The sequence below is a fragment of the Solenopsis invicta genome, chromosome 15 (assembly GCF_016802725.1).
Source record: "Solenopsis invicta isolate M01_SB chromosome 15, UNIL_Sinv_3.0, whole genome shotgun sequence".
Taxonomy (NCBI): Eukaryota; Metazoa; Arthropoda; class Insecta; order Hymenoptera; family Formicidae; genus Solenopsis; species Solenopsis invicta.
The window spans coordinates 9,517,097-9,535,813 of NC_052678.1; the positions used below are offsets into that span (position 1 = coordinate 9,517,097).

Below are 18,717 nucleotides of genomic sequence, written 5' to 3' on the forward strand. Positions count from 1 at the left end.
CAACCAACACAGTTAAATTCAGAATACGTTTAATAAATGTTAAAGATTAATTTTGAACATTTAATTTGAAAAAAATAAATGTTAAAAATTTGATACTTTTTTAAACTATTAATTATTTATATACTGTTTTAAACTAGGATAAACATTATAAAAACTTTTTTTTCTAAAATTTTATAAAGTTTGTTTTTTAGTTTAAAATACTGTTTTTATACGGAAGAGTTTGACGAATTAATAAATATTAAAAAGCTGTTAAAAAGGTTTAATAAATGTTTTTATACATATATTATAAAAACGTATCGGCTAAATGTTTTTTAAATGTTCATTCAATGTAAATAATCTGTTTGAAAAACTTGAGTGAAGATCACTCACTGTAGCACTTCAAAATTAATTTCAAACTTTACTACAGTGATACTCAGAAATTGATATCGTACGCCACCACTCAAGTATCAGACATCTCTTTAATCGCATATCTTTGTTTTATCATTGCGAAATTATTTTTACTCGAAAATGTCTGTAAAAGTATGTTTTTTTTTTTAATTTGGAAGCTTGAGTGCAAAGTCACGATAACATGTAGGTTCCCGGACATTTTTAATTGAGAACGAATAATTCCACATTGATAAAATAAAGATCTGTGATCAAAGAGAGGTTCGATTTTTCGAAGGGGTATCACAAAAATAGCCTGGAAATATTCAGGGAAGGTAATATCTTATCGATATTTTATGGATATGTTTTCTTCGTTAGGCGTCATAGAGACTCGTGCGTTTCAAGCGGCAATTTACGCATGAAGATGACATTTAGATATGCATTTAAGATTACGTCGACGGAAATTTTGTATAATAAATGTCGCATCGACTATGCGATTGGTTCACGAAACTCCGTTGCAAGATATTGAAAAAAAAAATCCGCATGACGTGCGGATAAGCGGGGCTGCACAGCTGAGACTCACGTGACGCTCTCATGCTGTGTTGTAAATAAGTATAGTAGTACGACGTATGATCATGATTATATGACGCGATTAATTTCGATAAGAAATCCCCTGCGTACATTGTGCTATCCAATATCGATTAAAAAGATATAATTTGATAAAAAGAAGACTTGCGAGCCTAATTCCAATATATAAGACTGAGATTAGTGCAAATAAAATTAAATCGATCCTGAATAAAAAGTTTGATAAAACCACTAATAAATAGTAAACCGAATACCTATAATATCTATAATTTATTATAGATATTATAGGCTTTATAAGATATTTTCAGATATTTTCTCGTTTACATTTGTTTCGTATTTAAGAAATATAATTAAAAAACAAAATGGTGTGTCATTGACAATCTTCCTCTACTAATAAACTAATACGCGTAATTACATGGAAAAATACTTCAAATGCCATTTAAAATACTTTTATTAAGTAAATAATAATTATCGGATATTCAACTTAACGATGCTACTATGTTACAACGCGGATTAATATGACTCAATAATCTTGAATAAACACGTTAAACATTCAATGCGTTCATGATGTGTCTTGCGTGTATTTCGAGATATTCAGAAAATACGACGATATACAATATATAAGAGACTGCTTTTAATGATTTAATTTATCTTATGACGAAGCCAAGAGGCCGAGATCTGTTTACAAAAGTTCACGATGCTTCCTAGACGCGAAGTCTGCTCTTTACACCCTCGGTCAAGAAGTGACCTCATTTAATTTCACGAGGGATAGGAAATACATTATAAAAAAGAAAAAAAAAGGAAAAGAAAATCATTAAAGTACTTAATTCGAGAGCGCTTCAAATAGAAGGTTCTTAATAAAAAAGTATTAATAAAGATATACATCTTGTGTCGACAGGTCATAATACAATCTTGAAGATAGCGTGTGTCTATGTGACTACTGTCTACTATCTTTCAGCTTATTGATATATATCTTTGCTGGGGGTAAGACCAAGACCCCGGCTTATCAATCGATACTATCAGTTTCAATTGTGGAAAGGCCCGGCCACTTCAAATTAAGAATTTCAAGAAGCTGATACGTAACTTTGTATAACAATTGTGATATTTTTATTCAAGAACATTGGTCGGAGATATCAATATCGTATGTATTTTCGTTATTTAAACAAAGTTGAATATAATAACTAAACAGTTAAAAGTTGAATAATAAAGTTAAAAAAAAGAGTTAATAACATTTAATTTAGTTAATTTTAAATGAGTTATTTCTTGACTTCCACTATTTGTTTTTAACACTTAAGTTATTAACTTTTTTTCTCAAGTTAAAAATTTATGTAAAAAAAATTTGTAAAAAAAATTATTCTATACTTATACAGAAACAAAAATTTTTATGAAAAGAAACAATATTTCTGTGTTATGTCATACAAACTTAATCTTAATGTAACTCTTAACCGAGTTAGTTTTTCGTTCATAAAATTTTTAACGTAACTAAATTAATTTTATAAACTATTAATTCCGTTTAAAAAAAATTAATTTACTTCAAAAATTTGAATTTGTGTTAAAATTAAGAAAATTCCAATTAGTATATGAATTAAAAAACGTAAAATTAATCTTACGATCGCGTTTACGCGGAATAATCGCAACACTTAAAACTGAACTCGAGCTTTATTTATGCACAATAATGGATCACAGAGAATTAAGTACAATCCCAAAACAAGTGACCAAACAGTCATCTAAAATACTTTGCTTGGAACTCTCCTGTAGTAGACAAATTGCCCATTACTTAAATTCACTTTCACTTATTACTAATTATTTTTTAAAAACATTAATTTTCCGTATAACTGATTCGATACACAAATTTTTAAACAGATTCAGCACAAATTGAAAGGACACGCAACAAAATATGCGCTATATATAATTTCATTATATACACCCTTTGTAACTCGCTTTTCCAAATTTACAAAAAAAATACATGTCACATTTTCTATATATCATTTATATAAAATTTACAATTATATACACTCCAATATATATTTGAAAATATGATATTTTTAGTGCTGATGATAATTAACATTAATTTTACTTCAAAGTTCTTTCATGAATATTTCTGAAGCATATTATAGGTGTGGGAAACTTTGTATTTTATGAAGATGTAAAATCGAAAAGAGGCATTTCAAGAGGTGTCAAGGGAGGTAGAGGATCAAGACTAAGACGATGTTCTTCGGATCTGATGTCGTTAGAATTGACAGAAACTGCATAGAGACGCTCTGTTAATTGGCGTACCTCTTCTTCCTTTGCTTCTAGTTGGCTGAGTAAGCTCCCTACAAGAGATCGCAATTGGCTATTAACGGTTCTGAGCTCTTCTATAACGGTGCCCGTGTCTTTGGGATGTTTAAAACTCTTTTCTTCTGTATTAGGTAGCTTGATGTCTATTAAACTCAGAAGACTATCTTGTTCGTCAATAGTTTTATATATAGCTTGACGTAGAGAACCATCAAACTTATCAATTTTTATATCCGTACAATTATCTCTTTCGCTATATCTGGCTGCATGCTTATTAAGAAGATCTTTCTGACGATTTTCTAACGTTGTTTTGTACTCCTCATATTGTGCCTGCTTCATTCTAATAAATAAAATTTTTTACAATAATGAGATATATATGTAAATTATTATATAATGTTTCAAAAATAAGTGATTAAGCTAAAACAGCATATGTTACTCATTTTTATAACTCGAAAAGAAAGTATTTCTAGTTGTATATTTATAAAACTTTTTATCTGTATAAAATAGAGTATGTTCTTAAAGTTTGATAAGGTAACTCACAACTCAGAAATGTTACGTACCTGACAACAGCTGCCTGTCTCTTATGGTAATCCCGTTGTAGGCTAAGGGATTCCAATGTAACAAGCGAGTGAATTGGTGTCAGAAATTTTGATGAGTCTTGGGAAGACAAAGTAGGTGCCTGTACATGGATGAGACTGGACTCGAGTTGCGCATGAGCTTCTGCCAAAAGATCAGCCACAGTTTCGTGACACGAAGCTGCTTCCTCGAACTTTCCTTCTCGTAACAATGCTTCTGCTCGTCTTTGCTTCTCGTGTGCCTTGAATCGAAAGCATTAATTATGAATCAGTCTTACTAATGATACAATTCAAAGTACTTATATAATAAATAAAACATAAAATAATTCCTAATATTTCTTGCTATTCGTTCAATAAAATGATGCATATGGTTTGTTTATTTTTGTTCATTTTATTCTAGCTCACTAAAACACAATGCATCGACGACTGTCCTAAGAAAAATCTTAAACCATCTTTCATTCTTTACACCATTTGTACCATGTTGGCATAAGATATAAAAATATAATATACAAACAATATAAAAATATATTATAGAAAGAAAAAGAGCTTACCAGATTCAAGGCAGACGTCTCCATAACCACAAAGAAGCCAGAGATCCTGATCAACAAGAAGCTATGAAGAAAATGTCCCTAGATCAGCTGTTTTCTCGCGATAGAAACTAGCCCTATCACACGCAAGAGTTTCAAAATTGCAGCCCTTCATTCCCGAAAATTTTCAACTGTAGTTATTGCGTTACTTGCCACTTGTATTTATTTTTATTAATGTAAGTTAATTTTAATCTCGGTTTATTAAACTTACTCTTTATCTTTTCTAATTCTTAGAACTAGAAAAAGATGAAAAGTAAATTATACAAAGTTTAAAGTAAAAAAAACCTATATTGATAGAAATGCACATTTAATTTTCTTTTTTAATTTTTCACTGAACATGGCTTTTGGGTTTTTTAAATTTACGAAACACAATCAACCTATTGTGATGAAAAATTAATATTGTGTCCAATATTTATTGCTCAGCATTTTAATATCCAATAGAAAATGTGTTTCCTAGGAAGTTTAGTAACATCTTTCCCCTAGCAAACAACTTTGCCTGTCTGCTTACGCCATCTTGTTGACAAAATTCTAATCTTTTGAAAGAAATTTTTGTAATTCCTTCCTTATCTTTATTTTATTCAAATTAGACAGATTGTTGTATCTTCAATTATTATACTCATTATTTCTTGATCATGTGTGTTCTACAGTGTTGCACTCATAAAATCCTACGCAGATGTTTTTTCTGATATTCGAGAGACAATGTGTGGTATAAACAAACCGAGCATTTATCTCATAAATTTAATTTAAAACTATATATATATATATATATATATATATATATATATATATATATATATATATATATAATGTACCATACAGAAATAAATAAAAAATAGTTTAAGAATTATTACTGGAAAAATCTTGAAAATTTTCTACAAAATTTTTGCATTACAGTATATTTACAAATTTATTCTACATATGAAAATTATGTAACTCAATATTCTTACAATTCATGACCTTAATTTTAAACTAAATTTTATGATTTAAATTTTATAATCTGAAATCTAAAATCCAAATTTTTTTTCAGTAAAATTATTATGATATTAATCGTTTTCATAAATAATTCTAAATCCTATCACGAAGCATAAATAGTTCAAAATAATGAAGTTTAATTACAGTAATTATAACATTAAAAATTAAGAGTTAAAATTTAAGTCAAGGGAGAATTAATGTATAAAAAATTGTCTAAAGATGAAATATAAATCGATTAAAAATATATACGTTGCCTCGAAATGAAAGGAAAATCGTTAATAACAAAACTACGGGATTACTTCCAAAGGGAAACGAAAGGAGGAAAATTTTTACGTGGAGGAAGATTATCAGATAATCGCGCCCCGTCCCTAGAGCAAGTTGCGGCGCGTGCGCGCGCGAGCGGTTGTTCTAGTGAATGGGCACGGCCCGTGAACCAAGAGTCGGCGGTATGAATGAAATAGTAAATATAATTGACAGAAGGGCAGGCGCGCGCGGCGGGCGCGTGTGTTGTGTGGGCAGGCCGGTCGAGAGCGTTCAGTCAGATCGGGCCGGGGCAGAAAACGGGCGGAACGAGGTGTGCAGGCTGGGTACGGGGAGCGCGAATAAATGCATGCGGCGCGACGACGCCGCGCCGCGCGCGAACACGTAGGATCGAGGTCATCACCTCTCTACCATTTGAGGATAAGCGCGATATCCTTTGCTTCTTTCGTCATATTATTGGTTCCGCCGATCCGGACGGCCGGCCCATTAATCCTTGGCTCGTTTCTCAATCCGCGCGCTGCCCGCCTCTCTTAATAGGTCGTCCCGCTCGCCGATGGCAGCGGATCGAGCTGAGCAGGGTGCAACGGAGGGAATTCGAAATTTGAAAGAAATTGCCGAAAAATCAGGAACGCACGCGTATCGTATGGATCCGAAGATACTCCAAGATCGCGTTTTGAAATAATCGCGCCACGATCTTTGTCAAAATCGTTGTTTATTTAAAAAAAAAAAAAGAAGAAGAAGAAGAAAAAGATCTCGCCCCTAAGAATTTCATACATTATATTCCCGATACGCTAAAGATATCGCGCGTTTGAGATATCCCGCGCGAGATCCGCTTGTGCGTACAGCCGATGTATCGGCAGAAGAACGTCGAAGAATATGGCGAGTTCTTGACCGGTCTACCTTCCCCTTCTCTTCACTTCCCCTCTCTCTCTCTCTCTCGCGCGCGCGGAGTCGTCGAGTGACGACCAAAGACGGTAGGAAGGTACGGTTTCCGGTCGCCCACGCGACAATCTAGCCAGGGCTCTCTCCTTCTCTCTCTCCTTTTCTCTCTCGTTGGCCGGCGTCGTTGTGAAAATCCTCTCGATTCAGGTGTATAGATAGGAGCTTAGGAGCGGTGAGTCTGGCGCAACAGCCCGCTACCGTAGTGGGGCGCGCGATGGGGTCTAATATTTGCGTATCTCCGTACGTGAGACGCACCCGTCCTCGCTGTAGAATTTGTCTAATCTGGCAGAACAAATTTACTCGGTCGCACGCGAATGCAGGTAAAATATTTAAAACCGTACATAACTTTACGATTATGTACTTTTTACACAGCCCGTGTTCTTTGATGGAAGAACCTTCACCGCTTCGTCTCACTTCACATACCTTCGTCTCGGACAATTGAATTAGAAGTGAAAGAAATTTTGTAATCCGAAATAGCGAATCGCAACTTCGAGACCTGTGACAGAAGAAAGAGAATTTTTTTATTTAAAGATTTTAATAAATTATATTATTGGTAAACAAAGCGAGGGACAATCCAATTTCTTTAATCTAACGTTATCAGGATCGAGTGAACTCTGTTCTCTCTGCTGATATTCTAATGGCTCAACTACATCTTGTATATATTAAATCGCTAACTTTTTGTTTCGAGAGATTATTCGCGAGAGTATGTTTTACTCGATTTCCCGATACCTCGACGAAGTGGTCGTCATGTGGGCACGTGGGCGACCGGAAACCATCCCTCCCACATTCGCATGCCCTACCTCCTCAAAGGGAGTGCTAAAGAGAAAGAGATTCATGAAGAGAGCGTGGAAGGATAAGAGAGCGGAGAAAGAATAAATTATGAAGATTCGCGTGCATCTAAAAAAAACGTGTCACGTGGAATCGTAATTTCACGGATGAGAATCACGAGTACGAGTAAGAGTGGTAGGACGGAGGAAGGGAAAAGGAGCAAAAAGCAAGAACTAAAAAGTAGATAGAGAAACGGAGCGCAGGTAAGAGCGAAGAAAAACAAGGGGAAAGGGTAAAGAAGAAGGGAAGACAGTAAGACAAAAAGGACGGGCGATGGGACGTGGAAGAAAACGAAAAACGAACGGGTAAATAAAGATCGACCCGTCTCCCACGCTCGTGACCATTGTTATTATATATCCCGTGGGGTATTGTTCCCATGGGAAAACTGGACAGGCTCGTTCTACCACCTATGGCCGTGGACATGGCGAGGAGAGATAGAGAGAGAGAGAGAGAGAAAGAGAGAGAGAGAAAGAAAGAGAGAGAGAAAAGATGAAGAAAGAAGAAGAGGGAGAGACAAACCGCGCGCTCGCACACCGACACACCTAGTTTATGTGGGTCCACGTACGAGAGTACGTACGACCACGAGTCAACACCATCAAGTTTCACGTGAGATGAACGTAACTGTATGGAGTGTGATGCACGCATGCACGCACGCACGCACGCACGCACGCACGCACGCACGCACGCACGCCGCGCGCGCGCGCGTGCGCGTATGGCACGCACGCGGGCGCACAGATTTTAGATATTGTGGGGGACGTTCACCTCGCATCTCAGACCCTCGTCGAGCTCGTTCGCGGGTCCAGAGTGTATGCATGCACGCTAAAGTACCATTCCCGTACGAGACGTTATAAGGAGTATCCGGAGATACTCGTGCGTATGCGTGCGTGTGTATGCGTGTGTGTGTGTGTATATATATGTGTGTGTGCCGCACACGCACACGCATACATCACCACACCACGAGTGTCCACGACGGAGGTCTTTCGGTAGATGCTTGAGGAACAGGGTGCGGCCCAACCTACCTCGCTTGAATTACCTACCAATATTACTGTCTAGGTAGAGGTATATATCCAAACGCGAGCGAGGCACACAGCGCAGGATGCTATGCCATATTTGCATCCTTAATCCAGGACACGCGCGTATCCGCGAGAGAGCGTATGAGTCCCCTTTTTCTCTCACTCTCCCATGGAGTATCTCTCTTCCGTGTAGTCTCTCATTATCTCGAGGACTTGGTTGAATTCTCAATGAGATTTCTTAAATCATCAACGCGTCCGAAAATGGTATCGATTTTACCAGCAATTAAGAGCTTCTACCTGTAAAAATATATTAACGAATTTAAATTAAAACAGTGAATCTCAATGCTCAATAAGAATTTCCTTTACAATATAAAAATACAATTGTTTCAAAATAATTTTTCAAAATAAATCGCCGAGAGAACTAAGTTTTTGGAGGTAAATGATACGTTCAACGAAATGTTTATCAATTATTCGAAATAGATAATTACGTCATTATAGATTCTTGTATTGCATTATAGAATATTGATTTAACTACTCAATTGTATTATTTTTCCGGCTGAACAAACTCGGTTCCGAAATATGGTTCCTACTAAGTCTGCGCTTTTGCATTTGACGGGCCGGAAGATGCTCGTTGAAGCGAAGAATGCGTGGTAATGAGATCATTGACGAGATTATTATCAAAATTTGGAGAAAATTGCGAGATTCTTTTTAAGAAAGAATCTACTTGCAGTAATATATAATTTTTTTAACAGGATAAAAAATATTCTAAAAATTTATTTTAACAAGATATGTCGTAAAGATTTTAGAAATTTTTTATAAAGATTTTGGAGTAACGTAAAAATGATTACTCTAAAATACATTTTAGAAATTATTGAAAAATACTTTTTATTTATACATACTCGTAAGAAAAAAGTGTTTGTATAAACTGATATAGTAATCACAGTTTATTAAAATATTTTTTCTCAAGGGTGGGACATAGAACATTTATGAATAAAATACTTACATATAATTTTAAATATATCAATCTTTCTTATAATAATTCATATTTTGTGTTCTCTGGGTTGATTATTGAATATAAGTTTATGGCCCATAGAGATAAAAGAATAATCAACCCTTTCGACAAAGGATTCTATTTGTACAAATAATTCATTTGTAGACATTTTATGATTACGTACGTATATGCTTCTCCGCAAGAGATCTTTTAAGTTATTCCAAAGGAGTATGTTGCGCGAGCGCAAATGTCAATCGATTGTCATTGTCGCGCGCGGCTAAAGGGATGAAGATCGATAAGAGCTAAGGAGATCATCGGCCGACGCAACGCGGCGTATCACGGTAACCCGTTACTCGAATTCTTCGCATTCCCGTGTCATTCCGATGGTAGTATAACGCCGTCGGTGCACGGTATTCGCGTTGATACGCAAGACTTACCTTACCAAACCGGATGGTCTCATCACGCAGAAACCGCGTAATTAATTGATATCATAATGGGGGCTGCCTTTACCTCACTTTACTGAGCTAAACGTATACAGAATGACTCACCCAGTAACCTCAGAAAACAGGAATTCCGCGTGTACGTTGTGCGCATCGCGCGTTTTACTCTAAATTATTAAGGTCAAAACATTTTTTTCAATTTTATTTATTTTCTCTGTAAAAATAGTATCATTACTTTATAAAACGTGATATAAAAAAATCAGGCTTGTTTTCTCTTGTGGATTAATATAGGGCGACCAGCGTCTAATCTAGAAATTGCAGCGGAAGAGTCAGGAAGTTTCGAATCCCGTTGGATTTAATAATAAAGAAATACGGTGAAATATGGTCGCGAGAATTCTTTGGTTCTAAATAAACACCCGGCTTGAAACAGAAACTCTACACTATTTATGGGCTGATCGCTATCTTCAATAGTTTTCCTTTTTATAGCGCATTTTTTATTACACCGCTCGCGTTTTTCTCCTTTTACGTTTAATCTCTTATTTACAATATTATTATAAATAGAGTTTATTTTCATTAATTATAGAAGTGTCAGGTTTTAAAATAAAAATTGGCTCGTTTTTTTCGAAAGATCTAAATAAAGAGGGATGGAAAATTGCCTATATTAATATTTGAAATTTACGTTTCTTTATTTAAAAAAAAGTCGAATAAAGATTGTAATGAAAGTTAATTTATAATATAATTGTAATTTCATGCATAAAAAAATTATAATTTATGTTTAATTAATGTCTAATTAATTATTCACGTGGACGATAGCAGTTTATTTTTTCAATTTTCTAATTTATAATTCAAATTTCATGATAAGTACAATTATATTTATTTGTGCAAGTCAGTTTTAACAGTGTGATAACTTTTGTAAAGTATACGTGACACATCCAATGCAAGATTATCGATAGAGTAACTATATAATAGAAAGAATTCTAGAATAGGTATGCAATAAGATGGTAAATTTTGATCGCTTGCTCCATTTCATTAAGTAACTCCTGCCATCTCTTAGTCTGAGTCATAACTGTATCACAAGCCAAGTAGCTAGATATCAGTGACTGTTTTGCAAGCTATTAATAGTATAATAAATAGTTAAATTAATTATTTAGAAAAAACCTGAACTTCATAAATCATATTTAATTAAAAATTGAAATTAAATATATGTATATAGAATAATATAATTAAAAAAAAAGTTTTATGTATTAAAAGCAATGACTTACCACCCTGAATAAACCACGCTACGCAGATTTTAAACGTCGTAAGAGTATAGGTTTAGATAATCGTGTAACCGTGTTAACAATTTTTGTTTTCATTAATTAATATTTAATTTTGTATAATTTATTTTTTTAAGCTTTATATCTAATCTTTTACAACATATATCGAATATTTACGAATCGAATTTGCATTTTGAAGTACACTTCAAGTGTAACTTGACGCGTTAAGGCATTGACAACTGTACATCAATTAAATCTTTCTAGAATAACGTTGTCATGTTACAATGAAATTAATGATTTTTGTTGTTTCTCAGTGAATATCGCGTACCGCACAAATTTTTGTTACGTAATTGATAAACAAATTATCCCATAAAAACCCTACGTTACATAGGTTGAATCTTTTATGAGCTTCGCTTCGCTCGTCGGTATCTAACAGCCGCGTCGCGTCGCGTCGCGCCGCGCCGCGCCGCGCCGCGCCGCACCGTCCCCACTTTATCCAAGCGATTCCTTTTTTCTTCACTCCCAGCCTCTCTCGATGTGTACGCCTTAGACTTTCACCGAAAGGAACTTAACCGTTCATTCATAAATTGATGATTGAAGGTTCTCCTGTTCTGTCTGGTCACGAATGATACGTGCGCGTGCGCGAGTGCGTGTCTCACGCGCACAAGCGACACGAACCCGACTCCGGTACATCGTTTTTTCTACGGATATTATTATATATTGCAGTCACGGCAAAGAACTAATGCATGCGAGTCAATATGCAACAACCGACAATTTTCGCTAAACGCCTTGCGACCCAACAAGTTTAACCACACACTAGTTTTCAGAAGCGATTGCGGTAATGTCTCGTAATGCTCTTAAAAATTGCACTTTTAATCGCGTAATTTATATGAGAATTCAAGTCGCGAAATTTTGCGTTTCGGTATTTTAGAATAATTTAGAGAATTCTTGAGATGTATAAGCTTAAAATCGCACATTTCTATACAACTGCTTGAAATGCTTCAATATGCTTCAATTATGTCACGCGTGACTCATCTTATTATTAGTTTCTGATCAAAATTACCGCGTCGTATATAGGTGCCTTTAAAGTCTGCTCTTGTCATATTTTCGATAAAAATTAATACATTCGCAAATTACTACGGAGATGTTATCGAGTAAGCGAGAATATGTCAAAGGTAAAAAATGACAGAAATGCGAAGTGATATAAATATGCGATAAAATACTAGTAGGTATATCGAAGCGATATCAGGCGCGCGTGAAAGGGGAGAAGGAAGATTTGAGGGGAGAGAGAGAGAGAATCGTTGCCCCGTGTAAAATGGAGAAGAGGAAAAAAGGAAAAGAAAAAGAAAAAGAGGAGAGACGGTTGAGGTAAGGAAGGAAAGAAGAGGATCGTGAAAAGTATCGAGATAGCGAGAATATAGGAGGAGATATCCGACGCAAGGGCGCGCCGAGGACTCGGGATGGAAAAGAAGAAGGAAGAAAAGAGGTGTGGCACGGATCTCTCTAGCATTGTGTGTCCGAGACGGCGCGCGCGGCTCGCGGCGCGCGTTCGCGTGTCAGGACTGGTCCATGCACCATCCAAATCTATGTATACGCGGCGAGAGATGTACGTGCATTAACCGGCACTCTCTCACGCGTAGAGAGGAGAGAAGTCGCCTTCGTATTATACCTTCTCCACGACCAACCGACCGACCAACCAACCGACCGACCGACCGACCGGCCGGCCGGCCGGCCGCTCGACCAAGCCGACCGGGGCCCCCGGTACCCCCGGTATACGTATATATGTACGTGAGCCCGTTCCGTGCACGCACGTGCGTGTGTATCCTTAGCGAGGCGACTTACACCACGAGCGTAGCGACAGACCGGACCGGTATTCAGAGTCTCTCTCAAAGGAGAGAGTAAGACGCGGCGCGACGCCGCCGCCGCCGCCGCCGTCGCCGCCGCCGAGACTTGCACGTGGCGGGGTGGAGAGAAGGCTGTGGAGTAAGAAGAGGGAGTAGGCACGAGCCTAACCGCAATCAACGTCCCACGCGCCTGGACCAACATTTAGATGCCTTCTCTCTTTCTCCCCTTTTCTCCTCTCTCCTCTTTCCCTCCTCATTCTCCGCCTCTCCGCCTCACCGCCCCCTTCCTCTCACTCTATATTTTTCTGTCTCTCCTCCAACTCCCCCGTTCCTTCCGTTCCGTTTTCGGAGTTTTTCATTTTCGTAGAGATCATGGAGCCGTTGTTATTTCGACGAGCTAGATTTATATTTTATTCCTACGATGAATGGTACGATTTTGTCGCATGTGTCTGCATCGAAATCCGAATTTATTAAAATATCATAGCTAAGAATTAAATTCGTGTTTATCTTGTTCAATTAGGGATATATTTAACTATGTATATGTAAAGAGTGATTGCTAAGACCGTTTGGTCTTTTGCTACGCAGGATAATATGTAGGATCGATCTCAGCGATGGGTTTGGTATTTTTCAAAAGTAAAATAATTTTATGTAAACTTATATTCGTTTTTTTCTGTGTTCTTTGAAATAAATTTAAAAGATCCATTTACAAAATTAAAATATTCCGTCCAATGAACATTGTTTCCAGCAAGTAACATGCAATAAGTGACAAAAAGAGAGAAAAAGATGACTGACAAGATTTGTTACACAGCCTTATATTGAAACACAAGATTATTTTGATCATATCTTATAAATTTTTTATGGAAACAGAAAAAGTACAAGAAATAAAAAGAAATGTAAATTTGGAACGAAGAGAAATCGTGTATATATTTGTACGAACTTAATGTTGAATTTATTCCTGAAAGTCTCATATATTACGTTACACCCTATGTATATTTATAATTTTTTTTTAGTTATTTTTAGGGATGAAGAATACATTTGAAATGAAATAAGAAATCCATGAAAATCGACTTTAAATGCGCTCGAGCTGATCAGAATTGCGTCGTAAATTGAACGTATTTTGTTGAAAAAGGTGTGTTTGTGTAGAGTGCATAATATAAGAGAAAATTAAATAAAACATATTTGGAAATCAGCTGTCTTAATGTTACGTTATAATACATGTAAAAAAAAACCAGCTCACCGATTAATAACGTTAACAACGTCTCATTATCGCAAGGTTTAGGATTTATCGAAATAATCTGATAATATACATCTTAACTTTTTTTCGTGTGATTATAGTCGCATGTGATCTCGAGTGAAATAAGATCCAGGATAAATTACGGAGCAGTGTCATCTTCTCCTCCCTGGTCTCGTTCCCACCGTTTCTTGCTTTCTCGTTCTTATATGAGATCGTTTTTCCGTGTGCGCGAGGCGCGCAGTGGATTACGATTTCGATCGAGACGACGACGACGACGACGACGACGAACGCGACGGCACGTTGTGTTGTGTTCCTAAAAAAGGAGAACTCGTTGCGCCCTGACGCGATAAAGAGCAACGATCTGGGAAGCTCCACCGAGTGGTGGAGCACATAATAGCCAGAACGGAATCGCATTAGGGGGCACGGAGAGTCGTTTATTCGGTGTTTTATCGAACCAATATCTTGTAGCCTACGTATGTACATGTGCGTATCAGTATGTCACTCTTCGATACGTTATTGTCTTTTCTTTGCCCGCATCTCTGTACTTGTAGCAATCATGATAATAGCATTCACGACACTTACATTACTGTCAGAAAGTTAAGATTTCTCGCTCTCGTAAATCGGTCATCTCTATTACGCTATCCCTTGCAGTGTTTACTGTCAGTCATTAGGAAAATTCTCCCGCAAGTGGTGTAATTATTGATACGGATTTAGTAATGCTTTCATAGACACTTTCTTATGTAATCATCTGACGTTTACTTTAAATATGTGTTGAGCCTGATCATGGGTGTATCTAGAATTTTTTTCGAGAGAGGGAGGGGGAGCGGAAGATTTTAGTATCGTATAAACAGTAAAATTTTTTACGTTGATAAATTGTCTTTTGAATATTTTAGAATTTAAAATGTCTAAAATTATAATTTTTATTTTTCTTGATTTGTTTTCAAATCGACTATATTTTCTTTTTTCTGCTTCATTCCTCTTTCTTATTTTACATATTTATATCATTTACATTATTTGTTTATATTGTTATTAATAATGATATAAGCGTTAAATAATTGTCTTGCATATAGTTAGCTATGAAATTGAAGATGGTTATCACGTATCTTAGTGCAGTCTCCTGATGTCAGAACAGTCTGCTACGATCGTCAAGCTTTTTTCTTGTAGGGCGATTCAGCTCGGCCTGGAATATCAATTAAATTTGCCCGGAGCACATGAATACCGTAGCCGTGATATTGCTTTCGTGATATCTTCTGAGCAAAGGAAAAGAAATCAGACGTAGACGCAACTGATGTTGAATATATCGAAAATTACATTGTGCATGATGCATGATATTCACCTTAAGTAGAAAATCCAAGACTAAACGAAAAGAAAGGCGAGGACGGTGACAATATATCTTCTGCAATGACTGATTTATCACATAGAAAGAACAAGTATTCTAAAGTTTCTAAAAATTTATAGATAGTCAAATCTGACAAAAATTTGTTGAACCATTAATCATATGGGAAGTTCAAGCCGTAAAAATTATATTCTATTCAGTTTGAACATTTTACATAATTATTTTGGTGGTTTAACAAAATTATTTTCAGATTTACATCAAGCTAAATTTTTCAATTCTTTAGCAAAACTGTTTTTTTTTTGTTTTGTACAGAAATCTATAATGGAAATTTTATAATGACTAGCAAAAATCAACAAGTTAAAATTATAATGGAAATTTTTATGGAACTCTCTTGTATAGTGTGTTTCTGTAGTTTTTTTGGGGTATCATCGGAGTGTGTCCAATTTAGGCGAGACATTACCAGTCGGACGATGCACAATTTGACTGCCGTCTGATGACAGCGATATACGTGAATGGTCGTATAACACGCGAGGTTCATCGCGACAACTACACGGATTGAATTGAATAATTTCTTCTGTTTGGTACTAGTCGCGATACATTTGATAGTATGAATGAGTAGAAGCTAAGATCGTTAGGCTTGCGAATCAATTTTGATGCAAACAGTTGTACGCCGCCTCATTATAGATTGTAAGCTCACAAAACATTCATTCATAGTAGACGTTAACATTGAAAGACGAGCAGTTGATTGTGAATGAAAATGTGTAAAAAATATATAATATTTCTTAAATCTGTTTCAAAGATAATGATGTCAATCACTATGAAATTTTATTCGTTTAATAAGATGACGGCTCCAATTATGAGTCATTTAAGGTTAAAATGATTTTCATTAATTAATATAAATTTAATAATTAAACATTTTAAAAAGTTGTTAATGTTAATGTAAGCAATAAATATTATAATTTTAAAGAAAAGTTATTTTATATTCAATAAAATTGTGAAATTTGGAAAAATATTTAAAAGTGATTATGTACGAGTTGTTTATTATAAGTCGGAATAATTAAATGTATGTTGATATGCGTTAATGTACATTAATGAACGCTTTTAATCACACAAAAAAAAATGAATTCTCAATTCACGTATATTTTTATGCTTGAATGCTATTTGTTTTCATTTATGTATGAAATGCTCTCTTCAATTACAACTGTTCACTTGCATTAACAATAAATATATCTTTGCAAAGTATATTTTATACTTATGATCGTATTCTTGTTTTTAATATCATTTTCTTTTCACGACAAGCTCAATCACATTATTTAAAAACTGTTTATCCTTGGATTAAGAATTTCATATTTGAAAGTGCACTCGATTTATATTCGAAGCTCACTTGTTTCGCGTTCACACTCAACAGTGTGAACAACCCAGTGGATCCCAATATCAAGCAAAATGATTCATCCTCTGTTCGAAAATAAGTTTGGTTATTACTAGTAAAAATAATGCAGTTGGCAGAAGTAAAAATTACTGGCGTTGCATTTCGTTTCTTCCACTAGTAAAACCAGTAAACGATCCCAAATAGTCCGAAACGTTATACAGATTTTCAGGTTTAAAATTGCGGACATTTCATTGCGGTTACTGTAAGCTTGTAGTAACATTGCAGAAATCTTTTGTAACTTCCATACAATATTATAATGTTTCAATGTAAGGTTTGTGTAATGTTTCTTTAAACTCTTTCTTTTTCTTTAAAAAAATTTTTTTTATGATCTTTTTTATACAAATAAATTTTTAACTTTGCTAAAAAGTTAATAAATTAAAGTTTATGTGTTTTTCAAAAATAACTAGTTGAAGTTCAAAATTAAATTATTAAAAATTAACTGAGTTAAGTTAAAAGTTATTAACTTTATTATTTAAAGTAGAGATTTGTGTTTATTATTTAACTTTTAATTTTTTAATTACTCAACTCTGCAAATGAGAATTTGTAATGCGATGCAATGCAAGATCTCCATAAAAGTCGTTGATCAAGAGACGCGCAGCGAGAGAGACTTCGCATTATATGCACGCCGTCTCAGTTAAATGTCCCACTCGGGTTGTTGACCGCGTACGCCGCGCGGCGTCTTGGCCGGCCTCCCCACTCTCCTCATTCATTCAACTTGCCTAGGTGCACGTGCGGCCCGGTCGGTCACGTGCGCCTCGGCCAAGTTGAATGACCGGGAAGAGTGGGGAGGCCGGCCCAGACGCCGCGCGGCGTGCGCGGTCAACAACCCGAGTGGGACATTTAACTGAGACGGCGTGCATATAATGCGAAGTCTCTCTCGCTGCGCGTCTCTTGATCTAAGACTTTTATGAAGATCTTGCATCGCATCGCATAACAAACTCTCATTTGCAGGGTTGGTTAATTAAAAAATTGAAAGTTAAATAATAAAGTTAATAACTTTTAACTTAACTCAGTTAATTTTTAATGATTTAATTTTGAACTTTTATTAGTTATTTTTGAAGCATATGAACTTTAATTTATTACAAAAATTACAAATTTATTTGTATAAAAAAGGTTATAAAAAAAAAAATTTTACAAGGAAAAACAAAGAAATGAAGAATGAAAGAAAAAGAAAATAGAGAACAAATATACACAAAAAAATAATATACATTTTTAATAACCGCTGGATTAAACATAATATTTTGAAATTTTGATATATAATAGAAATAAAAATTTATTTAACAAAAATATTATTTTCTTTTCTGTCTTTCAGAAAAAAATCACATGTAATAGACAAATAGATATTATAAAACGTTGGATATAAAAAATAGAAAAAAAAATAATGGAAAATGAAAGGAGAAGGAAGAAAGGAGTTTTTAAATACGGAAAAAGATGAAAAGAAAAAAGAAAAAAAGAAGGGAATAAGTTTAAAATTAAAAAACCCATATTTTAATAATATTAAACATTATTATAACATTCGTTATAAAAAGTAAAGGTTAGAATCATAATCTAACATTAAAAGATTAAAGAAGCATTGCATAAACCTTACATTGAAACATTGTAATATTGTATGGAAGTTACAAAATGTTTCTGCAATGTTACTACAAGCTTGCGGTAAAGTTGAAATGTCCGCAATTTTAAACCTGAAAATCTTTATGACGTTTCAGACTATTTGGGATCGTCTACTGGTTTTACTGGTGGAAGAAACAAAATGCCAATAATTTTTATTTCTGCATTACTTTTAC

General features: G+C 35.1%; 1 protein-coding gene across 2 annotated transcripts in view; it reads right to left on the reverse strand.

The window, feature by feature from the left end:
- Positions 1-2,588: 2,588 nt before the first annotated feature.
- The window catches only part of LOC105195474 (nuclear receptor-binding factor 2), a 43,629-nt gene continuing 27,500 nt past the window's right edge, over positions 2,589-18,717 (reverse strand). Inside the window, exons 2-5 of one of the 2 annotated variants that reach the window (XM_011160889.3) lie at positions 8,428-8,700; positions 4,352-4,412; positions 3,786-4,042; positions 2,589-3,565 (exon numbers count right to left, since the gene is read on the reverse strand). In XM_011160889.3, coding sequence (XP_011159191.1) covers positions 3,085-3,565; positions 3,786-4,042; positions 4,352-4,375 — 762 coding nt within the window. In that variant the 5' untranslated portion in view covers positions 4,376-4,412; positions 8,428-8,700 and the 3' untranslated portion in view covers positions 2,589-3,084. The remainder of the gene's footprint in view (positions 3,566-3,785; positions 4,043-4,351; positions 4,413-8,427; positions 8,701-18,717) is intronic. The other variant, XM_026138420.2, reaches the window with a different exon arrangement.